This window comes from Ascidia mentula, chromosome 1 (assembly GCF_947561715.1).
Source record: "Ascidia mentula chromosome 1, kaAscMent1.1, whole genome shotgun sequence".
Classification (NCBI taxonomy): Eukaryota; Metazoa; Chordata; class Ascidiacea; order Phlebobranchia; family Ascidiidae; genus Ascidia; species Ascidia mentula.
Genome location: NC_138566.1, coordinates 25,243,045 through 25,270,667, shown reverse-complemented (window position 1 = coordinate 25,270,667; position 27,623 = coordinate 25,243,045). Strand labels below are relative to the sequence as shown.

The 27,623-nt window shown below is 38.1% G+C and overlaps 3 protein-coding genes across 3 annotated transcripts; 2 read left to right on the top strand and 1 right to left on the bottom strand.

Annotated features, from left to right (window-relative positions):
* Positions 1–114: 114 nt before the first annotated feature.
* Positions 115–9,063, bottom strand: LOC145910374 (coatomer subunit alpha-like). Its single transcript, XM_082997475.1, has 22 exons — positions 8,926–9,063; positions 8,518–8,631; positions 8,340–8,413; positions 8,158–8,274; positions 7,640–7,790; positions 7,396–7,523; positions 6,855–7,126; positions 6,441–6,638; positions 6,169–6,311; positions 5,737–5,959; positions 5,393–5,617; positions 4,952–5,084; positions 4,594–4,770; positions 4,068–4,257; positions 3,539–3,799; positions 2,923–3,207; positions 2,686–2,771; positions 2,014–2,223; positions 1,618–1,731; positions 1,105–1,314; positions 633–808; positions 115–526 (listed from the first exon to the last, which is right to left on the bottom strand). The coding sequence occupies exons 1-22, from the start codon at positions 8,963–8,965 to the stop codon at positions 385–387; spliced, it is 3,669 nt and encodes a 1,222-aa protein (XP_082853601.1). The 5' UTR covers positions 8,966–9,063; the 3' UTR covers positions 115–384.
* A 5,345-nt stretch (positions 9,064–14,408) lies between these two features.
* Positions 14,409–20,336, top strand: LOC145909812 (uncharacterized). The gene is made up of 7 exons (XM_082997130.1): positions 14,409–14,587; positions 16,031–16,267; positions 16,772–17,130; positions 17,701–17,889; positions 18,726–18,949; positions 19,284–19,490; positions 19,726–20,336. The coding sequence occupies exons 1-7, from the start codon at positions 14,437–14,439 to the stop codon at positions 19,862–19,864; spliced, it is 1,506 nt and encodes a 501-aa protein (XP_082853256.1). The 5' UTR covers positions 14,409–14,436; the 3' UTR covers positions 19,865–20,336.
* A 2,092-nt stretch (positions 20,337–22,428) lies between these two features.
* On the top strand, positions 22,429–27,338 carry LOC145910382 (P-selectin-like). The gene is made up of 12 exons (XM_082997487.1): positions 22,429–22,811; positions 22,864–22,934; positions 23,087–23,263; positions 23,345–23,533; positions 23,881–24,066; positions 24,280–24,465; positions 24,618–24,809; positions 25,053–25,206; positions 25,629–25,764; positions 26,159–26,315; positions 26,501–26,608; positions 27,143–27,338. Exons 4-12 carry the CDS (start codon positions 23,461–23,463, stop codon positions 27,259–27,261), a joined length of 1,311 nt encoding a protein of 436 aa, XP_082853613.1. The 5' UTR covers positions 22,429–22,811; positions 22,864–22,934; positions 23,087–23,263; positions 23,345–23,460; the 3' UTR covers positions 27,262–27,338.
* The last annotated feature ends 285 nt before the right edge of the window (positions 27,339–27,623 follow it).

Below are 27,623 nucleotides of genomic sequence, written 5' to 3'. Positions count from 1 at the left end.
TCTAATAATTTTTATCTTAATTTACTGCTAGTTGGTACTTTACAATGAGTTGGTTACTTCAGCATCTTCAACTGGCTTTATTTCATTGATTAACGTAAATGCAAACTGGTTTAAATGGGTTGTTTATTTGATTTGTAAACTTTCTCGTAGATATAAGCATCCATTGCACCACAACATACAAAGATAGCTCAAAACTGAACTAACATCGCTGACCTTTATGCAGGCACGTTTTTCATCCAAAACGCTCGAACCAATACAAAGGCAATTTGCCGGAAAGACAAAAAAGTTGCATTTTTACAAACATTAACGCGACTAAAGCAGGTGAGACAACAATAGAGATACAATAGAACATTTCACTTTCTTAACAAGCTGCGGTGGTCCGGATCAGCGGAATTGTATGGAGCTGACTCTGAGTCCAACGCAATCTTTTCCTATTTCAGTGCATGTTGACACTCTGCAGATCTCGCCTTTGTGCGAAGGTGTGTAGCATGCGCCACTTAGTGGACACTTCTCAACAGGTTTTCCCCTACAAACAGGTAATTTTGTATAAATGCCAATTTACCTTCGGTCTTGCTAGCAAGGATCGTTAAAAATAGCAAAAGTTGACACTATTATATCACATTTGTGCACACCTGTATATTGGAACGTAGGTGGCAGCGCAAATGTCGAATGGATTGTGTGCGTCATAATGCAACTCGTGAGTATCGCGCGGGTTTTTCTCGCAAGCGGCGATAATCTTTCGGGTTTGTGACGCAACATCTGGTTTCGGTCCAAGTTCCAAAAGTCTTCGCGCGAATGACGCAGCAGTCTAAACCAACAAAATTTATTGTTACGTCATATATAAATAATAATGGATTCATTCTGTGGCATCTTGACTTATAGAAACAAATGCAAGTAGGATTTCAATTACAAATTATGTTTTATTTTTGTGGAAAGTAGGATTTCCCAGTTATTGACATTTCTGTAGTTGGACAACACGGCAGGAATTTTAACAAAAAATTTTGGCAGGACAACCGTAGTAGAATTAAATTCCAACACTTGACCCGCAAACGTAAAATACTTTCCGTTTATGCGTCAAAAAGTACAGCAACTTATTCTACACACCTTGTAGTTTTTCAGCTTGAAGAAGAGGTTTTGGGCAGTTCTCAGCGCCAGTATAAGATGCACAGGCTGCCACTGACAGTGTGTAAGGTAAGCCGCCATCTCACACAACCTCTTTTGGTCGTCCAGTGTCGATTTCGGAAGAGTTTTTCGAAGTTGTTCCATCGATAAACCGACTATGTATTCGCGACATATGGTGATCAACTGTTGCGCCTTAATAACGTTAAATACAAAGCGTTATGTAGATATAGTCTAGACAAGTAGTTGAAGATTGTATTTGCACACAGGTTTGTACTAACAATGCGTCACAATGCTACGCGTTTGACGCCAATGAAATCAGCTGTGTTTTACCGTTTTCTGATACCAACTAACATATGATAAAAGTAAGACATGATCACACAGTGTTTACATTGAAATGTAAAGACAGCAAAATAAATTAAATGGCATATCAATAAAGTTTAAGGGTGTTCATTCAAGTTGGCTTCTGCAATATGTCAGCTGGTCTCATCCACTTACCTCACTTATCTCCTGCTTGTTGTCAACCACTAAGAGTGGAACCGAAAGAAGGATGTCCCGGAATTTAACGATTGCATCATCAAACTTGCCTTGTGTGGTTAGTTTGTAGGCTTCCTAAATCACACAAAAAATGATAGCTAGCACACACAAACTGATGGTTAGGAATATAGGATACACATGAAAAATAACATACACAGTACAAACTATATCCTGCTACTGTTATAACACCTTATTAACAGCACAAAAAAGTAAAAAAAATCACTTAAACACTGCACATCAAAAGAGTCCAAGCAAACCAGCAGCATAGCATACACGCAACGTCATGTATACCAGATCATCAAACATACAAGCCTTCTTTACTGAAGAGCTCAATATCTGCCTTCTTTTTTATCTTACCTGTAATCTAGTGGCAAGAACACCAAGGTTCAGCCCCACAACGGGCAATCCCCCTTTAGCCCCAGCTTCTCTCCAGTTTCTGTGGGGGTAACTGTTCATCGGGGGTAAGCCGGGAATTCCCGGGAAGGTGGTCCGGGATCGTGCAAATGTTTGTGTGAACAGGGTCTTGTACGGTTGGAAGTCTGTGACTCCAACTTGCTCGTGGAGGAGCTGTTGAAAACAATTTTGGTTTGAGATAGAAGTTGTTATACAAACAGTCTTTAGGTTTGCAGGATTGGCAGTTCAGGCAAAAAAAGTGGCTGATCCAGCTAGGCTGTAATGCCTGGGCTGCCAAGCCTGCAAACCTCATGATCTCGATACGTTAGCTGTGATCGCCAAGCAAGGACCTGCACAGTGGGGCGATCATGCCATTGCATGAAATATTACTGCGTAAGACAAACATTATTATTTGCACTGGAATAACAGCTACACTACTGAGATCTGTTAGGTTGAAACAGTGCCTGTCTGGATGTAAATAGCATGTTTGTTGATATTTACATTCAGTCTTTGTGTTGTAAGGCCTTTCACTGGGGTTTTTTTTAACAACAGTTCATTTGCAAGTTAAATTTGTTTTAGTGATGACATAAGAAAGCAGTGTTATAAGATTCCGGTACATCTGTAATTTACACTTACTCTAAAAGCAGTTTCAAATGATCCAGCAAGGATGTGGTCAACAGGCAGTTGTGAGTTATTGCACCAAACTTGGGTTTGAGATGTTCCTAAAAAAATTAACACACAATTTACAGCAAGAAAATGTGAAGTAAAAGAGTGGGTGACATTAGGCTATTCACAAATGTTGAAAAGCCAACCACTTTTCCAATCCACATAAAATATATCATTTTACAGTGAAACCTGTTTCCATTCTAATACCTTTAGTTGGAGCAACAAAGAATCCTTCTCCATGAGCTCCATCATCAGGAGCAATATCAAGATCCGCAGGAAGCTCAAGATCATCATCATCCACATCCCATCCTCCACCTCCAGTGTCTCCTCCATCTTCTGCATCTTCAAATTCATCCTCAACGATCCCTCCTTCATCATCGATAATGATGTCCACTTCTTCTCCCCAACCACCTGTGTCCGCATCCAGATCAACATCAGCACTGAGTCCTCCCACGACTCCCTGCTTGTTCATCCTAGACTCTTGGAAGAATCCTGAAACACAGAAAGAGGAGATGATATTACAAATGGCCTGAGGAAGAACTAACTCGGGGGTGGACAAATTTCTTCATCTTCCTACAGTAGGTCTAGCAATTGGTTTACTGTTAGCACATGTGCCACAGGTTGGCCTTAACTGAACTAACTAAATGTGTGTAGTGTGCATGTCATGTTGTAGTACAAGTAGAGTAAAATTATTCTGAGAACAATTCACCCAATTTTTAAACTAAAAAACACCACCATCAAATCTAAAAAAACGCATTTTTTGTTTCTGATTATTTTTTAAAAAACTTTTATTTAGAGAAACATTAGTTGTAGTTCAACATACCTTTACTGACAGTGAGAAGAGGCCAGTTCTCCTCACACTGTTTGATGGGAGGTGGAGGTTGCAGGAGCACCGCATTGGGATCAACATCCGGAACAACTTCCTCCTTGAGCTGTTCAGCTTCTTCTTCCAATCCATGAGTAGCAGCAGTGAGGTAAGCGAGTGATTTTTGCCCGCATCCTCGAAGAACCTTCACTCGCTCAGCGACATCTCCGAGGTAGAGAGCAGCTTGGTAGTGGCCTGATGTGTCCTTGCGGATTTCGGCTAAACAAAAGTCACACACTGGGAATTAGAATTTTTGTCACAACCTCAAAATTTTGAGCTTGTTACATCATAAAACATGGCAAAAACCATATGCAAACAGAATTTTGTGCACTGATAATCAAGAAAACACATGTAGCCATTAGAAATAAATGTTGAAAAAGGCTCAACAAATTTGCACATTATGAGTTAATGTTTACAGGTAGGTATTGCTAACGACTGATAACATAAAAAATCCTGCCCATTCATAAAAAAACATGACAAAATTTACCAATTTTCATCATCTTTCGTAACTTCTCTAAGTTTCCAGTGAGCAAATATAGGAAGGAAAGTTTATCAAAATCCTTCGTTCTTTGGTAAGCCATTTCCACCACTTGGTGGTTCCCATGGGCAAGTGCAACTTCTCCCAGGGCAACCCAACATTGCTTGTCGTCCAGTGCCTTTGCAGCAGCCAAAGCAACCTGCATAGTTACATATGTGGATCAGCAAGGTATGTCCTACATTGTGGTTAATATATGTCTGGCACATATAATTTAAGGGTATGATTGGTTTATGCATATGTGGAAAAGAATTTTTTTAAGCAAACTAGCTCACTCCAAAAGGAGGACAAAATTGTAAAAACAATTAAATGTGAAATTTGTGATATTCTTTCCGAGAATGTCAATTGTCAAGTATGTCTGCATTATCAACAGTTAAATATCCAGAAGGTAAAACATGCATTTTTTGTTTGATGTTTGTCGGAACAATCTTCAATTAAAATAATTCATTGCACCAGTTACTGCACAGCAACGACTGACCTCTATATCTCCACATTCAAGGGCAAGAGAGAATCTGGTCTTGTCATCTTTGACGAAGTGCAAAGCTACTTCAGGGTATCCTTTCTGTTGCAAGTAAGCAATGATTGACTGACCCACAAGTTTGGTGTTTCGAACCATGTGAAGAACTTCGTCGTATTTGCGGTTCACCAAAGCCATCTGCAAAAAACAACATTAAATGCATTATTTCAACAGACCAGTATTCAAACAATGTTTAATCCCATAGTATTACAGAAATCAACACCAACATCAAACCAACTAACAATTATTAAATTAATTTAAAACCAAAAGTTCTTAACGATTATTTCAATCTAGTTTTTAAAATAATTTTTTCACCTACCTTAAATCTGAATTCAGTTGGATCGATAGAAAGTACACGGGGGCGTGTTTCCCGATCCAAACAATAAACGTTTGTTCCTTTAACTCTCGTTACGTAGATCGGCAAATCAAGTGTCCGAATGATCCCATGATCGCTAGGAACATAATTATATTGAAATGATGGAAAGCTTAAGTTACAAGATTGGGTACTGGAGCACATGGGATACTGCCTTGTAAGGGAAATTTTTTTTTATAGTTTTATTATTATTAAAAATTATACATAAACAAGTTTGAGAAGACCAGATAACCACAGTGCACGAAAAATAATATTTACTAAAGAATATCAAAATGTATTGTTAAACAGGACATATATGGGCTAAAATGTTCTATAATTGCACTTATACCCCTTTATACAATCACATTAGTAGGTGGTATAACAACCAACAGAGATATTTAAACTCACCCATTGGTAAGAGCATATTTTATGTGATTGGATGTTGTGTAGATGAAGACTCCGCTCTCCTCCCAAGCTCCGGACTTCACTCTCACATTCTCGTGGATGGATGCAAGAAGTTCAAGCTTCCGGTTGCAAATAGCGATGTTGTGTTTGGCAAGCAGAGCAACATGAGACATGTCATTGGACCACACCACATACTTCGCTTTCGCAATCTTCACATTACCAAGAGCCCTGCAAAAACGGAACAATTTATTGTAAAAACACTAACAAAAGCTGAAAAAAAAATAAATAAACATTGGTATTTAAACAAACTCAGTCAACACTTTTCAATCATTACAATCATATTTTACCTTTTTTGCTGTACATCATACAGTGTAATTCCCTCTGGTGTTCTTAATAAAAGGGAACCAGTTCCTGCATAAAATATCTCGTCGACAGCTGCAACCTGAACTTTCTTGGTGATTTCGTTCTTCAGGTTCTTGATGATGATTGTGTGAGTGCGGTCAAGCACGGCAAACCTGTTTCTTGCCACCCAAACTGCCATCAGACCTGATGACCTTTTACCCTCTGGGGCTAAAAATATTAAAGCTCCAGTTAACAATTACATGTTGGTGAAGGATTAAAGGCAAAAGTTTTTCAAACATATTTAAGGCGAAGTAGTTTCAAAAAGCAAGGCAAGACCTTTAAATTCATTTTTACAAATATAGCTCTGTACATTTTTCAAAGTCGGGTTCATTCCAGAAAGATTTCCATACATCTGTAGACAACAAATAAATGCCTACCGTCAGGGTTGGAAGAGTCGGTGGACTTTGGAATTTGATAAAGATCGTAATGAGAGTTTTCTATGTTAGAAGCACGTGAGGTAATGACGACAGCATTTTCCGCTGGATTGTACGAGAGCGAAAAGACTGATGTCTTTGACCCACTACAAAATAATATCATTACTTACATCAAAAACTATAGGAACATCCATATTATGTAAAAAATAATTTTTATTGAAGAAAATCTTTATTTTAAATCTTATTGTAAAAAAAAACAAAAACCTTAGGACAACCTTCTCAGTTGCATGGCGGCCGTGTCTTTGCTCGTGGTATAATCCAACTTTCGGAGGTACTTGTCCTTTACATAGAAGAGGAAGTTTCCGTGGGTGGCAAATGCTGGTCTTTCACGCTCCAGTTTAAATATAACCATCCCTCCGTCGTGACCGGCAGCAAATAAGTTGAGGGTTGGGTGGCACGTGAGAATCCAAAACCTAAAAATTACAAAATTATTCAAACACAGAGTTTTTACATCCGATGTTGGTGGTTAAAGCAACAGAAATAAAAAAACATAAAATTATTAACAAGGTTCTCAGACAAATGCCTCGCACTTCGTCATCACAAAAAGTATGACTCGTCATCTATGCAGTCATCACTGAACCAAACAGATCAGCATCAAAATGACCACAAACTTCCAGAGCATTTTTTACCTGTCATGGTCACGTCTGAATGATTGCACACTTGTTCTTTTTCCCATATCCCACACTCTTATCGATTTGTCCTCGGAGGCACTCAGGATCAACTCCAAGCGAGGGTGAAAAGCACAGCATGACACGTTGTTATAGTGACCACGACATGAATCAACCTCCCATGCTTTGGACTCGTTCATTCTCCACAACTTGACCAAGCGATCGTCAGCCGACGTTACCACTAATGGCATTGTGGGATGGAAGCATGCCCAGTTAACACCACGGTCATGGCCCTGTTTAGACAATTTGTTAGGTGTTAAGCTGATGATAAAAAAATATTCAATTGTCCCAAGACATTTTTAATATTTAAATCAATCTCTGCATGCAAAACAATGCAATTATTTTTGTTGTCAAAGACGCAGATATTTTGAAGCATATGTAACGTTCATCAGCTTTTTGAAATTCCCTAAACAACCTTTTCATTATCACATACAAAATCATAGCCACAATGCCTGCAAGGAATCTACAAATGAAACAAAGTGTGCTAGCACGAAAGTCTTACCTCAAGCACATGTTTGATCATCACATCTGTGCTTCCAAACAATTCGATGGAGGCAGGAGCACCAACACCCGTTCCTCGTACGGAGTCCTCAATTCCAGAGTTGGGAGAAAGGTTTTTCTTTCTGAGGCCTGTGTTTATTTAAAATCAATATTTTTAGCAAACCACACAAAGTATTTTAATAAATGCACCGAATAGACGTACAGTAAATGTTGTATACAGAATATATGCGGTAAATGCTGCATACCTGCAATATCCCAGACCCTTGCAGTCTGATCAAGGGAAGCAGAAACCACCAAGTCCTCCGATGGATGGAAATGAGCTGACATCACATAATGGTTGTGACCAGTTAGCACAGCAATACAGGAACGAGATTGCCAATTCCATATACGGATTGTCTAAAAAAAATCATTTTATGAATCTCAACACTGCTAAGTCAGGAAAAAAGGGTTTGTTATTTATCACAAAACATGAAAACAGAAGCTAATTTGATTTCAGTTGGGTATCCAACAGATAGACGTTGGCCAAAAGGTATATACAACAAAATGCAAATTAAAAAAGCTAGTCCAGCGTCACCGCCACAAACTGCAATGATGATAAGAACTTATAGGTTGAAACAGTGTGCACTATATTGTTTGCAGATTCCCAAAATTATTATGGTCCTTTGCATGTGTGTTTGGGTGATACATGAGTCGGTTGCACTCGGATAACAAGCAGTAATTTGATTCCTACTTCTATATATAAGTAATATATATTGATTTTTACCTGATCATCAGACGCTGAAAGAATCCATGGATACTCATGATGGAAGACAGTTGTTCTGATGTAGTCCAGATGACCAAGCAAAGTGAAAAGGCATCTTCTTAGTTTGTAGTTCCAGATCTGAAACATATTGATGTTGTAGTTAAATTGTGATTTAGCACAGGAATTAAAACTCTGCAACATACTTTTATTTTGTAATCGTCACCACCAGATACGAACAGAGGTTGTTGATTATGGAAACAGATTCCTCTGACAGGGCCTACAAGCAAATATACAAAAATGAAATGAATTCGTCTTCCGATCATCCATTTTTATTTGGCAAAACAATACCATGTTTATGCATAATTACAAGTGTAAACGCACCATCATGTTCTTCGAACTTGTCAATCATGGTACACATGCGATAATCCCACAACTGGATCGTCCCATTGTGAAGGGACGACAACACCCACGGCCGCTTGGGATGAAATGACAAACCTGTGGAAAATTAATTGCCAGATAAGAAACATGCATGGGTTTTTCGGTGGAATTATATCAGCAAATATTTTGCCTATACATATTGTGTTGTTTCAAAAGTTGCAAAAATGTTAATGAAAAATTTACTTTACATTTTTTTGTGATCTGGGTAAAATGGAGTACTTCTATTTTTGGTTTGACAAGACTATTAATTAGGACCTACACCGGAACACTTAATTTGCAAAGAATAACAAATTTCAGTGAATATAAATGAGATAAAATAACTGCTTTATTTGGAACATATTGTTATACTACCTTTTACGCGGGCTGACTTGGACTCAAACTTCGTCAACATCTTTCAAGATCCAAATGTATGCCACATACAAACGAACTTTCAGAGTAAAACTTTGTTTTCAAGATACGAACTTTCCTCAAAACCCGGTCTAACTTCTGTGCACCCAAGCGTAATATTACGTCACTAAAGCCACGTTAGTAGAATTTGCATGGTATCCTGTTATACGTCAATTAATCCACGCTATCTGTGGTTAATCGTGGCAGTGGGACAAAATCGTCCACAACTTTCATTAATAAAATATCGAAATGTTTTTCAAGCAATAAAAAGGTGTCGGTTTTGAAATACTAAAACTTTTCAGTATTCTATGGATGGAATATACGATACGGCACTAATTTGGAAAAATATTTTACGAGCATAAGCATCACGTAGCCTATGTTAAACTTTACACAGGCCATTGCTTTTTAACTTAACATCAGCTAATGTCTATAAAATATGCATGGCATGCTATAAGTGTTATTATCTCACGAAAGTCAACGACGCAAATTCCAACCCCACTGGATTCGCCACAGTAATTCCGGGTTTTAGTCAAGGTTTTAGGGAGGCTTATAAACACAATGACTCCATCGCTGTTATAAGTGCTTATTACCTGCGTGCACACATGCCCGCCTATGTACACAGGAACATTCCATAAACATCTAGCAGTCTAGTGTGGGCCGGACATACCGTCTGTAGTGAGAATAGCAGCGTTCTGGGTTATGTCGTTAGGGTGTATCTGAGTTAAGCTCATCCAAAAGGTATTTTGACAGAAACCATGCCGCGATTCCGTGCCAAGTATGCACGGGTGTCTCCTTCGGCTGTTACATTGATCTTTTGAACACGTGGGCATACGACTTAACATCCTCCGCAGTTAGCGCTTGTACGGCGTGTTGTAATGGTTAAGAGTTTAGAACGTGATGTAATTTACTCAAAGAGACTTCATATATATTTTTGTAGCACATTGGGTATGTACTTCACCCGTGATAATTAGTTGAGTTAAAAAAACAGCTACGTTTTAACGTTTCTGGTATTTCTGGTATTGATAAGACAGATCACTGTTGTTGGTTGCCATGTAAACAAAATTACAATACATAACAATTGAAAAAAGTTTTTAGCTTCATAATCACTTGTATTAACAATGGGTGTTTTATTGTTTTAACACTTGGTATACATGAAACAAGGTGAACGCGATTTTTTCGCGTCAAGTATGTCCCGCTAACGATATTTTTATCTCATTTTTCCTAATTATACAACATGCTATGACAACCGTAGCCAAATTAGGAGAAAGCAAGCTATTGTTGCGTCACAAACCGGAAACGCATAACATAGTGACACGCTACATGGAAATACCAATTTCTTTAAACCTATTGCTAAATCGCGTTACTCACGCTGGGTATGGAATCACGTGGTTAACTAGAGTTAACCAAGTTAATACAAAGTTTCGGTAATGGTTGTTGTGTTTTCAACTTGGCATGTTAAAATGTATTTTTGTCAAACTGAATAAAAGCGTCTCTGATATACCACTACGTTCTATAATGGTTTTAATCACAAAATGTTCTTCTCATTCACGAGCGTGAGAATTCAAAAATCGACGTAAACATGTGACGTCATCGCGTCTTTTTCCTAAATCGACGTTGCGTAACTGATGGACCATCTGGCCGTAAGGCGATTGCTTGAGAAATGATGTCAGAGGATTTTTTTGTAGTTTCGAGAATTGCTTCTTTTGGGAGGAAATATGAATCAAACAATCGACGCTGAGGCCTTTGGTGACCCGGGGGTTACTCTGAGTTAACACCGGATTATGACGTAACAACGGCCACGAAAGTGTTTTTCGTGTATTGTGGTGAGTCAGCGGCTGAGTAAAGATATAGTTAGATTTGCTACCGCATTGGTACAGTGCGCGTCCAAAACAGGGATTGCGTGAGGCCGTTTTCTATTAAAAGGCAGAGTGTTGCAAAAATACCTTATATATTGTGGCGTTGCGAAACTACCAGATCCCAGCTCCAGGCGGGGGTCCGAAAATGGTGCGATTGTTTATTTTAAGTAAAGACAAATTTAAAGACATATAGTTTGGGACTTGCAGCGCACTCAAACAGGCGTTAATAGAACAGCTACTTTAAATATAACAAAGTTTTTAAGCAGTTAAAGCCAATTGCGATTCTTAGAAATTTCCAAGAAATCCTAAAATTTGACCGTCAAGAATAGGTTCATGCGTTTTGTACTGGATAAGAAAAAATGCATGGGTTTATTAATGCATTTGTAATACTTTTTTGGCCAGTAGAAATGTATGCAGTTTGTGAGTAACTTGAAACATTGAAACATCAGGTTGTAGAGTAAACAAAGTAAATGAACAAAGGACATTCGACGTCGTTTGTGTTAGTCACAAACTCCTTTGTCACACCTTGATGATGACGAAACACTGCCGAAAGTTGCACGCCTCTACCCGGTGATTATTTCACCAGTTTTAATTGATCATTTTTGCCTCGGGCAGTGATGAGATAGTCGTAATAAACCCTAATAATTAGACAGTAAAAAGCACCACCCAAGTACTTGTTTGAAAAATATCAGCAGCAGAGTAGTTACTTTGTCACAGCACGTCCGTTTCGACGTAATTGCTTTCAATTCGTGCAGACCTTGTCAAAGCAATAGGCATCTGGTTGCTTTTTTTTCGTATCGAAGGTTTAGAGTTTCGCTATTGGTGTTGAGACGCCGCAGGGTGTGCAACGGGTTAACGAGATTCTTAGAGGTCAAGAAAGCCGCAATATTGGCAGTAACCGTCTTACCACAAGCAAACAGTGGCTTAAAATATCATGCAGGCGATGTTCGTTTTGCTCGTAGGCTGTCACTTGTTAGGTGACTGTTTCTGTTATTTTGTATCCGTGCAAATGTTGCCAAAATGCATTTCTGGCTCGTTTTATTTTTTTTTTGGTTTTCTTGGTTAAGAACGGTATTTGATATACGAGCGTTATCCGTTCCTTTAGTGCGCCGTATTTTCGGACTTACAGCAATTTCAGTTACAGTTGAGTACTATTTTAAGCAGCTTTTGAGTGCACTAGCGTAGAGCAAATTGTGGTAACATATGAAGATAATATTCCGTAATCACCAGTTAAATTATTGGGATCCAGTTACATAATTTTTCTTTGATTTCACGCTCGAGCGATTACGCACTCTTGTATTTCCGCAAACAAGTTTGAAGTTTCCCGTAGTAGTTACTTTGTACTGTGTAATCTGAGTGGACCCAGTGACGTCCTTGTTTGCTTTTTGATTTATGACTTTTGTAAACAGACTTTGATGTTGCGTCGGTGTCTCAAACTGAAATCGTAACTTATGTCGCTTTTATGCGGACACGTTTGTCACACGGTTTTATTCCGGGTCTGACTGCCTAAGAAAACATAATACGTTCAATTTTTGAAAAGCAACCGACATTAAAGTCGTTTCCGGGCCGCACCAGTGCCCATACCTGTCAAGGTGTTCATGAATATAAATGTTTTCTTTAAAACCAAGGGAATTTGTACTGTATTGGCTTGGTGCCAGCTCTAATTATGTAACTTCCCCCAAAAGGTTTATTTTTTATGTTGTTGCTCACTACGATCGTTATTATTTTCGATTTTTTAACGTAACTATTTTTAGAATAACTAGAATTGATGCACCGTATTTGGACAAGTTAGTGTATTTAGACAAGTTGATTTATTTAGAGTAACATACGTAGTTACAATATTGTTGCAATTTTGTTTTGTAAGAAATGGATATCGGAAGTTTTGTGAAAGTGCTGTCCTGAAAAGATCACATTGACGTTTGGCAAAAACAAAAGCTCCTAACGGTTGCTGGACGTCATACCTCCCGTTTGCGGTGATTTTTCATGTCTTCTAGATACGTGGGGGGGAGAATCTGTATCATGAGAGTGATTTGCGGAGGGGAAATTTCGGTAGTAGTACTTGGCTTGTATGCCACCTAATAGAAAAGGAGGAAACGCCCAATACAATAAATTTTCTTTTACTAAATTACCCAGAATGAAATATTTTAAAGTATGCAACCAAACGTAAAATCTTCTTTTGTGAACTTTCGTCGTTTCTTTGATTTAATTGACCCTCGATTCAACAGTTTGCATGTTTGTTTAAAAAGGTAATACAGTGGGCAAATACGTCAAAATGCGCAACGTTTGCATCCTACAATGTCATACGAAAAGTTCTGAGGGAAGAAGTTATTACCACCAGATACCACATACGGCCCAAGTAGCAGGGCCGGGTGTTTGAAGGCAGATCGTAATATGACCTTGCCACACCCGAGCATCAGTACTTCCTTGGTAACCTAGTTGTACACGTAAGTGTTTCCACGAAGGTGTTCTGAGAATTCGGACGCCAACGTACGACAATATTCCAGTTGGGTTTAAAATATCGGATTGTAATTCAAACACGTTTTCGTGCACCAAACAGATATGACGCAAGCTTGAGTTCCACATTTTGAGGTCTTCGACTTGAGCCTGGAAGTTGTTGCGTACCATGGCCTACATGATGTATTTACTTGTGCACAAGCAGACAGGAAAGGAAGGTTGGACTTCTTCAAATGGTCTGATTTCTATCTTATCATTGAGTCGAACTCCATTCACCATCACCACAAGCGAGCTGAGTGTAAGCATTGCCAGTCGACGAAACATACAGCACTATATATAAACTTGGTGATGGCAGCATGAACATGTCGCCAGGGCAATTTAATTTGCGATGGTAAAAACACAAGCAATAGCTGAAAATATAGAAATTTAATTGTTTTGAGCGTCGTGGTGATGATGAATACAATAGGAAATATGTCACACTTCTGAGCCCGTCAGGTTTTGCGTACACAAGCTGTGAATAATCATACCGAGCTATTTGCACGAGATTTTTATGATAAAGCGTCTCTTGCGATGTCTAGAGGCGGCAGCAAGATGTCGCGTCGTTGTAATATTGCAGAGCGCTCGCTGCAGTCGAAGGAAATGTAATTAGGTTTGTTTTCTGCTAAAATTGATGAGCGTTGGCATGATGCTGTATGTTGATTATCTGTCGACGCGTTTGATTCTTTTGTCTTGTTCCTTGACAATGATTTAGTGGAACGTATTTTTCGGAAGTGACTTCCATGCAAATGCATCGGGATGTACGTCATGTTGCCATACGAGTCATCCATTTGCACGCAAATAATCCCCCTAGACATCTACCGAGAATTTCATTATTGAGCACACGGATTCGCTTGTTGGGAATTGTCTTTTGATGTGCTTGGAGGCAGCAAGGTCAACTTGAAATTCTGAAGTGCCTCGGGCGCTTTAAAAACACAGCTTTCCATACAGCCAAGTAAATAGATTAGATAATTCAAGTGTTGTATGGGTGTGCACCAGGCAAAGCAGTTGCTCGATAAAACTTTGTTTGTCACACATTTAAAATACCTACAACCCATAAACCACAAACCATTTTTCTGTGTTACAGCTTATGTATTTAAACTTACTTATCCTTGGCAAAGAAAGTGAAATGAAGTCTTCAGCTTCTGTCATTTTGTCCCGCGTGCTTCAATATCTGGTGTTTGCGGTTCTCGCCTTGCCTGTCTCCATCGTCTACATAGCCTTACAATGCTTAGTCTGGAAACAAATCATCCATTTTTACTTTGCTCCGAAACGGGAAGGTAAGATCGTAAGAAAAGTTTTGCAAAATGACTTTAAATGTTGATAATTTGGGACTTGAACCATAGTCTGGCAGATGCTATTCCCAACAACAGCCAGGTTGATCCTGTTGTTAATGCTTTGTTCGCAAATAAGTTTTGCAAAATACAATCTCGTTAGCATCAACTTTATAGTAAGTTATAGCACTGATGATGGGCATAGTTGAAACGTCTGCTAAAAAATGTTCGGTAAAATAGCTTTGGCTTTTCTATTAAAAGTTGTCAACTTAAAGATTTTCGCACCTCAGTCATTTTGTATTAGTGAACAAACATTGTTTATGCTCCTATCAAATTTATTGGTTTTTGTGTTCCTTAATATTATGCCCATATAGGGGTTGCCACACTGTCGGTATATCTAACATTTGTCACTAGGTGTCCTAAATTTTGACTTTTTAACATTATTTGGCCACAAGCGTTTTTATTTTCAATATGTTTCGGTCCAAACAACGTGAAGTTGCAAAACTTTTTTTGTTTTTTTTGCGACCAAATGTTTTTGGCATTCTCACAAATCTAAAGGAAAAGGTTGTTCTGTTTAAATATCGCTAAAATGTGGCATTATTTAAGGTTGATTGCATTCCCTTTGTCGTCCTTACTTTTTGTTTCCCATCGACGGCCAACCATGATTACATCCCATATGTCATTAACACTCTCTATGGCTTCAAATAACGGATTAAATTTAATGAAACAACCTCGTGAGAATTACCATAACATAAAACAACAACACGAATCAAATATTAAAACGCCCCATAACTTTATTGAGCAAAAAACAGAAATGAATATTCAGGAAATTATCATTTGAAAATGAAAGCAAAACCATACTGTAATCGTGATTGGCACAGAAATGCAATTTTCGAAATTAAAATTATATTGGTTCGCGCCCAAGCCATAACATACAATCCTCCGTACCGAAATGCATATCTAGGCTGAATCGTGACTTGCCGGAATTTTGCGCTAAATTATCTTTAGTTAGGCTTCCCTTCCGGTCGATGACATTAAGTTAAATGTGTAACCTTTCGCTGAGAACAGTTCCACCAGCTGTATAGGAACTGCTAGCGTTTCTAAGAATAATTTATTATTAAAGTCGACAGACTGATTTTTCGCCGTCGGTTGGCAATTGCAACCACTTCAGATTTCTTTGCACGTATCAGGCCACATTCTACTGTGTATCCGATTGTTTTGGGGATTCACGTCGTTTCATCGCTATTTTTGTCGCGCATTCACAAACTAGACCACTTATTTCTCTTTTCAACAACTTTTTTTTGGGAGTCGTTTTATCTTAGTTTTTGACTCGAAGCGTGTCTACATTTGGTGATATTTTAAAAAGGGAAAAAAACATCGATTAGTCATGTTATAAAGTTATGAACAAAACGAAACGACCCCTTTTTCATTGTCACCACTCCCATACAGCGGATTTCGGAAGTTTCCACGGCGGCCGCATGACGGAGCTACACTGCGTTTCAACGGTCGAGTCGCTGGAGTTCAAGAGGAACAGATCGCCTTGCTACACTGAACAACTCACATTCGGATGCTTGTGGGAATTCTCCAAGTTTGCTTCGGGCCAGCAGAATGTCCCCTTAATACAGGACGATGTCTTGTACCACGTTCTTCGCAGTACTGTGTTCGCTCACGGAATGAAGAAAGGAGGTAAAGTGACGTAATGGTAGGATGACGTAATAGTGTGACGGTTGATGAATTCGGCGTAATCATGAAACGGTTTGTTTTGGTGAGTCATCATAAGTGTTTTAAAATCCTCCAAAACAATACAGCAAAACCAACTGCCAATACGGTGAATAATTAGTCATGCAGAGCGTTTTGTAGAAAGTGCTTTGGAGTTAAACCTATACCCGATTGTTTTTATTCTCTCAGATTATTATATTCTCTAAGTCTGTGGACATACAATATTTGTGCTTATGATCAAACAATTCTTTTTGCTTTTAAACAGTTACTCGGAACAAAACCTTTACCCTTTACAAGCAGTGTAATCAAATCCCGCTCATTGAATTAAAAAGAAAAACACAAATCAACCAAATGAGTTTTTTTCTCATGTAACATGTCAAAAAATCATATACCAAGTCTTTGTTGCGCGTAAGACTGTTTAATGATTCCAATTGAATTCTACCCATTACATATCGTCTTTTACCCTTGCAGATCCCTCGTCAGACATCTTGTGGCAACTTCCGATCAACGTCGGGAAGTACAAAATGTTTCCCGGGTGTTATTGGGACGTACGGGAAATCCGCCTACATCGCGAGTACAAGTTAAGCATTGTGGACAGGTGTGGCGGAGTTCACACACCTAATGACCGCTCGTGGAAGCTCGCCAAGGCCCACGCCCAGTCCCTACTTACATTTTACGCACCCGGCCTTGCTCACAACACCGTACACTTTGTGTTTCCCTCATTGATGACGAGTAAGATCCGTACGACTCTGCTGCCCTCATCCGTTTTGCGACAGCTGCTCGAGCCGCACACTCAGTACACGGAGTACATCAACTACCAGGCTTTGCACGTGAGTTCCTCTTAGTAAAAGTTAATTCTTCGCACGTAGAAGTGTGTGCACTAGCAATTGTTTGTATGAAATATGCATTTTTAACTAATTTCACGTTTTTGACAACGATTTTGAAACAAGCAAACGATAACTTTCGCATGTTTTTGCTGCCGATAAGACTAAGTTGCCTGCAATATACGAGCATGTGTTGAGCCTTTTGAGCTGTTGTTCCCAACTTAAATTTTATCGCTTTACTTCTTCAGTCCTGCACAGTTGCCACGAACCAACTATTCATTTCTATAAAAATTATTATGGCAAAAGTAAGCGCAGAACTATCTTTAAACCTTGCATTGGTCACATTGTTTCAGTAACAGGCCGTATATGAGCATTCAATTTCAAAGTAACTTTAACTTTTAAATGATAGTTTATGTTGTTAGCACCAAATACATTTATCAAATATTTTCGCGTACCACCTGGATGCCATTCGCGTACCACTTGTGGTTCGCGTACAACCGGTTGGGAACCACTGGCCCAGAGGTTCACATAATTCACTACGATACAACCAGGCATAAAAACACAAATATTTTACAGGAATGTCAATCTTCAACGAACTACGGAACTCTGTCCGACCGCGTCTTCAGACCCTGGTTGAGTTTTCCGATTGGGAACGAAGATTTTTTGCACGGGATTAAAGAGAGGTGCGAGGAGTGTTACTACGACGAGATGCTCATCACTCAAGAACTCATGGAGGATCTCCACTACCACTCATTCCTCAAACAGGTGAATAATATTTGCAGTTTTGACAGTTTGGTGTTGGCACAATTTGGTATTGGTAGCAATCGTGTAACGTTTATCTTTCTCAAGGCTCGTAGTAACTGCTTAAAACCAGTGGGGTATATATGCCTTTATTAAAAACGTTATAACCTCCAACAATCAGTGTTTAAACAACGAGTCCTTCGCGTTACTGCCACGCATACATAGTCACAGGTCACCATACCCATAAGTAGTCAGGGATAACAAATTAAAGGACACTAGAGACGATAAGGAGATGGCGATAACAACATGTAGCAGTCGTTGAGCAGCACGTATATGAGAATGGCCTTATTAATGTTTTCGTAATTATATTCGCTCAGGCGCATAATACTTGGGGCGTATGACACGAAACAGAAAAGCCATATTCTACTGGTAAGTTTGTGATATAGGCAAACGCTTCGAGGAATGAACTGTGTTTATCATCAGCGTTATATGTTGACTGAATGTACTAGATGTGCCCAGCAAGGGGTAACTGCTGAGAGCCGAGACCAAAACAACAAGTCTCACCACCATTACGTATGACGCTTGTTTGACAATTACTAGGCAGAAAACACATGAAGAAGGGTATAGGAGCATGTCCTGTTTGGCTCACGATAGGTATATGTGATAGTAGAAACTTATGTGTTTGTGTCGTACATTAGTGTAGAAATCAGCCGTTTGAGCCAAGTACTCGGCCCGCGTCATTTGCGTCACGCACTGCCATATTTGGTCACATGGCGCAAAACATGGTCAAAACTCGCGCCCTGAAAACGTTAAATAATGGAATAAAGTAGAAGCTAATGTGTTTGTGTTGAACCTTGCAGTATTACGAAGTTGTGCGAAAATTTGTGCAAACACTTGAACCGCTATTTGCCGACGATTACGAGGCGCTCAAGTCCTCCATGGAGAAGTACCTTCCTTCAGTCGACCGGTACAGCCCCGTTGACGTCATAACGACCATGTTATGGAATTGTGCGATTGTCCACTTCTGCGACCACCAGAGTTACCTCAAGAAGTTCGCCGACAAATACGGATGTATCGTCATCAGGTAGGCACAGAAACGTCGAAAGTGGTTGAAATAAGAAAGAGGATTCCGAATTCACTTGCTTAACAAAGTAACGAATTGTAATTTGAGCGAAATTTTAAAGCTTAATAATTTTTTTGAAAAACATGGTATTATCCTGGAGTAACGCGTGTTACTCGCATACTTTCTGCAGGGTTAAAAGTAAGAAAAAATATTTCGAATTTACAAGAAAAAATTAACCATTGTGTTTTCGTGTACCAGGTCGGGTTTCTTTAAAAAGTGAATAAATTATGCATAATGCATTCAACAAAACAGAAATATTTACGTATACCGTTTAACCCGATCCATTTTGCCACAGAACTCCTTTGGTGTCACCTGACCAACCGGACAAAAAGCCCAACGGCACCATTACCACAAACGGCGTCATAAACTCCCATTATTACGCAACAACAAATGAAGAAACCTTCTTCCGCAGTGAGGACATTTATCACACGCGATGTTTCCTCCGTTGCTTTGTTCGCTACAACGAAAACCCGCAGGAGGATATGACCTTGCCTTTGACAAAGTAAGGTCGTCTTTGACAATTTCTAAAGTGTTAAAATGTTTTTGCTTGTGTCAAAGTTTAAATTAAATATACAAAATTGAATTAAAATTTTAGCATAAACCGCCATGTTCATCATTAATCAACACTTAAAATAAAAATAAGAATGTGTTCAAGTATTTTTTAACAAGAGTTGGAGCTGTCCAGAGTAATCAGATTTTGTGCGACTGAGCATTCAACGAAACCACGTGATTTTCAGATACAATTTTAAAGACGAGCTTGCTGTCGCCGCCAGCGACCAATTTTTCCGCGATCTGAGCGACCTTGACTCAAAACTTCGACAAAGGGGGGAAGCGGTCGTGCCTTATTCTCAATTTGTACGAAGTGTTTGTTTCTGATTGTGACGTCAAAACTTCGACATTGTTAAGTAGTAGTGCTGTTTATAAACGTCAGAATGGACGCAAAAAGAGGGAAAATGAAATTGGTTGAATGTTTATCTGACTAATAACTTAAATAATTTTGTTAACATCGTATTTGGGACAGTCACGTTTCTTTGACAATCAATTGAAGTAAATCGGTGTTCGGTATTTGCAAAACTAGTTGTACGCTAGTTACCTGATGACGTGTACAACTTGACATATACATATATATAGATAACGTTTGTACAAAATCTTTATGCGTGAGGTTTTCGGTGGACGTTTATTGTGTAACCATCTACGTCACTGAACAGTGTGAGGTGTTTTTTAATGATTTTTACTAATTCGTGGCGTAATCGGGACTGGCTTGTGTCGTACCAAATGTCCACTATGGGTTGCTTGTTCATATTGACGTACTGATTAAACTGTTACTTTTTTAACACACTATCTTGCCTTATCCCTTTACGTGCTTGCTGAGTATCGTTTGGCGCCTGCTTGCCTCTCGCTAAATTTTATTTTTACATGCTTCTGTTGTTAATAAAATCCGTAGTGTTTTAGAAAATGTACAACTGAAAAGTGCAAACAATTTAATCCTTTCTATTGGCATTTACTGAATTCCTTTAGACGCGCTTGGCCTCCATAAAGAAAGAACAAAACCGGATTTTGCAGAAAAGTGAATCGTGAAAAATTAAATCGGAAAATGTATCGCTTTGCTCTTTACCTCAAATAATGACCAACCGGGATGGGATCGAATGCTCTAGGGGTAAAAAATGTTGTCTGACAACCAATTTTGCAATTTTAACTAGAATGCGTATATCACATACTACTGCACAGCGACGCCTCTGGCGATAATGTACATATATATTATCAACATAAAAATACGTATAAATAATATATTTTCAGTATAATGTTCACAGCAGCTCTGGCGCTGCTGCAGCTTTTGTTATAATCGAACAGGACATTTGGAAGAAACGTTCTACAGACAGCTATGGTAAACCTACGATGAATGGAAGGTTTGTTCAGAAACTTGCTGGCCACACATATATCATACATCTTACGGGCAGTCCAAAACTGTGGTGTGCCTGTAGAAATCAACTGGTCGCTCCGTTTAATAAAATAAATAATTTAGGGCCAAGATTGTCCGTAGTCACGCCAAGCTGCACCGATGCGACCTTACAGGTCAAAACAGTGGCCATCTGTATGCAGTTCAAAGAATTTAGAGTCAGTTTGACCAAATTGTGAATAATCGGGATAATTGTTAGCAAACGAACACACCAAACATTATCAATTATTGCATCTATAACGTATGCTGATGATGTCGTTCTTATTGTATATAGTCTCGATGTACTAATTGGAATATGGAAGGGAACCCAAACAAGCCTAACCTCAAACAATCGATGATGCAACCATATGCATATTAACAATAGGGACGGATGCTTGCACATGTTGGGCATTGTTTTAATTTCCTGCACTGCTTGTTTACTGGCTGTCTGAGGTATATAGTGCCCTGAATGCAATCCATATGTTGAATTTGTACGTAACAGGACTGTATCAAGTTTCTCCAAATTACGAAACCGTACTAAAAAATAGATCGTGAGAATGCGTTTCCGCATTGCTTGTGCCATTGTCTGGTACATGTTGTTGATTTGCTGCTTCAGGACGGAAGCATCTGAGAAGACTTGTGCTGTGTCGTATGCAAGAAGACAGACTTGTACGAGCAGCGTTATCACCCGAACACAATGTGAAAACAGGTTGGACAAATTACAACCATTAGACCGATTAAAGTGTCAACAAAAATGAACAACTACATCATACAGTGTATGTTACCACCAAGCAGAACAGACTGATTGCTTGGGTCTTTATGAGAGAGTTTTGATTGATGCAGCGCATATTGTTTTTTGTTTTTTGTTTTTTTTTGCGCAGAGACTGCTGTTTTGACAACGATCCGAAAGACCAATCCATGCAATGTTATCGCAAAGGTGGGAAAGTTTCCATAAAAATACATTCATTTTTCAGGTTCTGTGTGGGTTTGTAATAAATATTTTTTGTTGTATGCGACTTTGTTCAATTGTGTATGGTTCTAATACCCTGTCTGAACAGGAGCATTTAACAACTTCTCCCTATATGCAATAATTATGCTGTTGCAACCTGTGTGATCAAAATGTGTACAGTGCCAAAGTAAAAACTTGCATGTTTAACTTACCGGAAGCATGGTTTTTCAGACCTTAGCTCAGACCGGCCAGGGTAGATTGGCTGATATAGCATGGTTGCAATGTCATCTCAGGCGCTAACGTTTTGAATATTCGACGAAGAGATGATTTGTGAGATTGTGAGATAATTTACGAAAGTTAAGTTTGCGGAACTACCGATAACAAAAATTACTTTCGCTTGTTAAATGGTAACGTTCTGTGCTTCAAGGTAGTACGAATGACATTTAAAGTTTTTAAATCAATTCAATAACTAACCACAAAGGGGATTTCCCTTTTAGAAACTTCCACGATAGGAACAAAAACGTTCAAAATTGGTGGTTGGTGTTTGTACTGCAGAAGATATGTTTTGCAAGTTGTTTCAAATAATTCGCATATGGCCCGTCTAAGGGTGACAGACCAAACAGTACTGCAGTTTGAGTTTGCAAAGATTCCGTCGGTTACTCATGTTTAAACTACTACCGGTGTTCACCTACTCCCGCCTTGTCACTTCACTTATGTTGATCAAGTAACACAGTTTTTCTTTTGAAGTGATATATGTTTGCCCACATGCACATATTACTCATTTTATTTTGGTGATGAGTGATATATTTAGTCTTTGGGCAAAAAACAACAAAATATACAGTTTTTATGTAATTATTCAACACCTGTTGTTTAGATTTCATTTCCCAAAGCTGTGAGAAAACAAGCCTTCCTTGTGGGTCATTTTTTTGTTCATCAAGGTAAAGTGACATAAACCATATACAAATATATAATAATAGATTTTGTTTGCAGGGAGTTATGTCAGCTCTGGGGATGTTGTTGGCATAATAATAAACAAACTTGTTACTACCCTTCCAAATATGGTGAGAAGATTAACAAAACTTGTTCGATGTTTTAAATTCCAGTTGTATGTTTTTATTTATCAAAAGTCACTTTTGTTTTCATGTCAAATTATAATTTTTTTATTAAACTGTTTAAAGCTCAAATATAAATTCATAGAATTGTTGTTTTACAGAATGCATTTCTCCACCCACTATTGATGCTGGAACATATTCACCCGCTAAAGATTCCTATGACCCAGAAGATACTGTGACATATTCATGTCCACACGAAATCCAGGGTGATCCAATACTTACTTGCCTTAATGATGGAACATGGGATAAAGATAATGCACCCATCTGTTTTGGAAATGGTGAACTTTTTATAAAAACTAATCTGAATCTATAATCATATGTCTATAATCAAATATGTGATTAAAGATTTTGTATTCTAGTTTGTTCTGCACCTGTTCACGTACCAAATGCAAGCCTTTTAATCAATCGTCCTGCTGGAGAAACACTAAATGTTCCTGGTACTGCAGTCACTTACACTTGCAACGATGGCTTTTCAATGGTTGGATCTGGTACTGTGTATTGTAACTTTGATGGAGAATGGAATGCAAACCCACAGTGCAAAATAAATGGTCAGTATTTCTGACAATAGATTGTTAACTTTTGTAAAATAAAGTCTGTAAAAATACAGATATATATGTCATAATCAAATGTAAAGACAAATAATTTTTTTAATCTTATGAGTTTTAGTTTTTATGGCAGGAAAAAATGACTCCAAATCAAATCAAAAAAGGCAACTATTCAGCTAAACAATAAACAAAAAAGAATCAGAATGGCATGCGTAGCAGTAAAACCATAATATTATAAAGTCAGGCGCCCATCTCCAAACTTAAAATTTGACTTAAATGCCTGCATACAAATTAAATACCTGTGAAATTTTGCTCTTAATTAATTTATATAATGTTTTGTTATTTTTTAGAATGTTGTCCGCCTCCGTCGATTGATGATGGTTCTCATTCACCAGTGACTGATCTTTATTCAAGAAATTCACAAGTTACTTACTCATGTGATGATGGTTCAACACCAACTGGTATAACTATGAATTTTTGCCAGGATGATGGTTCTTGGTCAGTACCTGGTGTTTTTTTGCCAACATGCCCAACATGTAAGTCTTCATGAATTAGTTCAATTAACTCTCGATTATAGAAAATCGAAATTTATATTGAGGTTTTTTTGTATTTTATTTTGTTATATTTTAGGGTATACACTGAAGAACAGTTGACTATTTAATTATATTCTAACTCAGTGTAGAATAATTAAAACCTTAACTTGATACTTTATTGATATTGTTTGTTGAAAAATAAAATTTTACTTTCAGTATGTTCTGACCCTCCAACCATTAGCAATGTGCAAAGTGTTACACCCTCTACTGGACCTTACTCATCAGCAGTAAATCCCGTAGTAACATATGTATGTGCCACTGGTTATACCTTGGTAGGAAGTGCTTCAATAACTTGTCAAAGTACTGGAGTGTGGACTGAAAACCCTCAGTGCTATCACATTGGTAAAGTATTAGAACATTTTTCTTTTTTCTCATGTTTTGGTCAAGCTTTCAAATTTTTTATTGTATAGTTTGTCCCACTCCTATGGTTGTACCAGATGCAAACCTTTCTATCATACAACCATTTGGGGAAACACTCATTTTTTTTATTATAGGATGTGGTCCACCACCTGTTTTGCAAGATGGATATTACGCTGTTACAAATGACCTACATCGCAATTTGGGCACTGTTGTCAATTACAACTGCAACAATGGATTCCTTAAAAATGGAACTGATGATACCAATACATGCATCGAAGGTGGCATATGGCAATATCAAAGTGTCACATTGGTTAAATGCTTGTCAGGTAACCATATATCTCACATGAAAAGAAAGCAACAATTTTCGCTGAAAAACATAGAAACAAGCTGAATTAATTAGGTGTTTATAAATAACCCTTTATTTAGTGTTACTTTTACTCTATCAATTATATTTTATAAAGTTTGTACAACAATTGCTTTGTTTCTGTTAATAATTCAGGGAGGCCAATGTTATTAAATATAAATTGGTTGCCTTTATGTCTTACACATGTTGTATTTTATTATTCAAGCCAAGTTCCTGTACATATTTGATGGAAACAGATATGTTGATGACTGCAATGCAAAGGAACTAGAGTTTTTGGTTGTTTCACCATTTACACAGGGAGGGTTTGTTAATGAAACCAACTTCCCCAACTTCTTCCGCCAACTGGACTTGGCTTCCAGGTGCAAAAAATGTATAGACTAGATATGGTGAAATACAGCCTCTGGCCTAATCTGGTTCATTGGATCTTATCAACTGGACCCACTATTGGTTCATAAACATTTGTGTCACTTAACAAAATTATTCTCATTCAGCGCAGTGTTTTTTTTTCAGAGTTAGTATGTTTTACTTAAGCTGCAGACAGTAGTAACAGCGCCCCATAGGTGGAAACATTGTGTGCACAACTGGTTGCAAGTCAATAACTGAAGTGCTTTAATATGTTGAACATGTTTAAAAGTAACATTTCCAAACTTAAGTACAAATAGTGTTGGCTTTCAAACTGTTCTTTAATATAGCTGCATTGTTGAACATCAGTCCAATGTTGTCATAAGGAAAAAAATATACCAAAGAATAAGATATAAATTTTTGATTTTTACTAAAACAGGGTCGGAGATTGGCTTTCTTCAGCTGTAGATTCTCAGTATGCTATTCACCAACATTCTGGTTCTTGTATCAACACACATACTCCAGGACAAGATAATATTGCAATGGAATTCGGACAGTCAGATTATAATGCTGCTGTAAGTTATACATTTCAAAATAAAAAATACCTTTACAATTGGATGAAAATAGTTGTATGCACTGCTTTTCTCAAGTTTGTGCTTTTGTTCCTAGGTTTCCTTTTAAGACCGACCATTTAATTTTCATCGTCTTGACATTTCCTTTTTGTGCAATTTTCGTATTCATCTTTATGTATTCTTTTTATCTTGTGTTGTTTAAATAATTAGACCAAGGGTGACGTTTGGGTGAAACCTGAAGGTTACTCCAGCGTCTCCCTGCCAACACTCTCACATTCCCTATCTCTTTTAATTACCGAAATATTTATTTTCGTGTTTGGGCAAAAATAAACCAGTGAATGAATAAATTCAGGACCCCACCAGTTTGTGAAGTTTTTGCTTTTACCTTTGTTCACAGATTGCAGCTGTACAATATCAATGCGGTGTCTTTAATCTCATGCACGTACTAGACTGTACCGTCACATACCACTATGCTCGAGGAACAAATGACAGTGACGTGAATGTGATTCTTCTCATAGCTCAAGATATTTCCACACTTCTTCCAGTTGTTAAACGTAAGCGCTCTCTTTTAGCAAAACTTGGAAAAGTAACAATTAGAAAAGTAAAAACATATCGGTGTTGTTTGACACGCAAACGTACTCGCGTGGTAAAAAGGCAATTTAATTAACCTAAGGATGTACTTCTTATTGTTGGTTATTTTACTTCTGTTAGTCAATAAGCAAGATTTTGTTTTATTCAGAAATTACCTATCTGGTAGTAGATATGCAGAGAAGTATGTGGAATGCTGATTTCTTTACAATGACGTTGGTGACCGCGTCCGATAGCACATACGCCTCCAACAGCGATTGTAAGTGAAATATTGCAACGCATTTCTTTGTCACAGAGATGGGCCAAAAAAACTTTATCTTTTTACTGGCCTTTAATGTTTTAATTCGTTTAAAGCAAAACAGTATGTAATCACCAACAATCCCAGCGCTCTGCCTGTTACTTATTCGCAATCGTTACTCAGACCAGATGTTCAGGCAACTGATGGCCCCGGAGCCACATGTGGCTTTAAGACCCTCTTTTGTGGCTCCAAAATTACGGCAAGCTTTGGGGAAAAAATGATATGAACAAAACATTTAAAACTTGATAGTGTGCTTGGTTGTGCATGTCGGTATCATGAGTGCACTAAAACATTTAGTGACTGTTAGTTTGGTTCTTATTGTGCGTCCAGAAGTTGCTCTACTTATGTTTAAATGCCCAAAAAAGTGTAATTGGCTGTTGTCAAACCAAAGGTTGCCGACTTTTGATTTAAACCAGCACTGTATTAGCGACTGGAATACAACCCAATGACTTGCTGACCAAACGATCACTTTTAAATTGAACATTACTTTTGCAGATCTCTCCCAAGTTGCCTGCGGTCAAGGGACGACATCTTGCGGCCGGTTCCTCGGTTCCGTTGCCGATTTTACTGACAAAGAAATCATTGACATGATCTCTAATTTCAACTTCAACTAAGTTGCGTAGGAAATAGTATGTGGTAGAGACGGAAACACGGCTTTAACAGATTTCATGCTGGTTTCAAGTACAAAACAGAATTATACCAAAATATTGCGTTCATATGTGCACCTTTTGTGTTTCAATATGTTTATCCGGATCTCATTCAATAAATCTTAACCCATGTACAATGATCCAGTGATCTCATAAACAGGCTTTAATTAAGATTTCCACTAATACGGATAACAAAATCCAAGGCAATTGGCCTTTTGTTAACATTGAAAACCAAAATACGCATTGGGTTGTGCCATATCAGTGATAAGTGCAGTATTTACAGTTGAAATTATTTACTGGTTTGAACACCCATAACAAACTGACTTTGT

Excerpts from the sequence above, each read along its gene's own strand:
- LOC145910374 (XM_082997475.1), bottom strand. The coding sequence starts at position 8,965 with ATGTTGACGAAGTTTGAGTCCAAGTCAGCCCGCGTAAAAG. Across the intron at positions 5,618-5,736 it reads TATGATGTACAGCAAAAAAG|GGCTCTTGGTAATGTGAAGA; the intron begins GTAAAATATGAT and ends CCGTTTTTGCAG. Across the intron at positions 3,800-4,067 it reads ACGAAAGATGATGAAAATTG|CCGAAATCCGCAAGGACACA; the intron begins GTAAATTTTGTC and ends ACTTTTGTTTAG.
- LOC145909812 (XM_082997130.1), top strand. The coding sequence starts at position 14,437 with ATGAAGTCTTCAGCTTCTGTCATTTTGTCCCGCGTGCTTCAATATCTG. Across the intron at positions 17,131-17,700 it reads TCAACTACCAGGCTTTGCAC|GAATGTCAATCTTCAACGAA; the intron begins GTGAGTTCCTCT and ends AATATTTTACAG. Across the intron at positions 19,491-19,725 it reads ATGACCTTGCCTTTGACAAA|ATACAATTTTAAAGACGAGC; the intron begins GTAAGGTCGTCT and ends CGTGATTTTCAG.
- LOC145910382 (XM_082997487.1), top strand. The coding sequence starts at position 23,461 with ATGGTTGGATCTGGTACTGTGTATTGTAACTTTGATGGAGAATGGAAT. Across the intron at positions 24,810-25,052 it reads ATTGGTTAAATGCTTGTCAG|CCAAGTTCCTGTACATATTT; the intron begins GTAACCATATAT and ends TTATTATTCAAG. Across the intron at positions 25,207-25,628 it reads CAACTGGACTTGGCTTCCAG|GGTCGGAGATTGGCTTTCTT; the intron begins GTGCAAAAAATG and ends TTACTAAAACAG.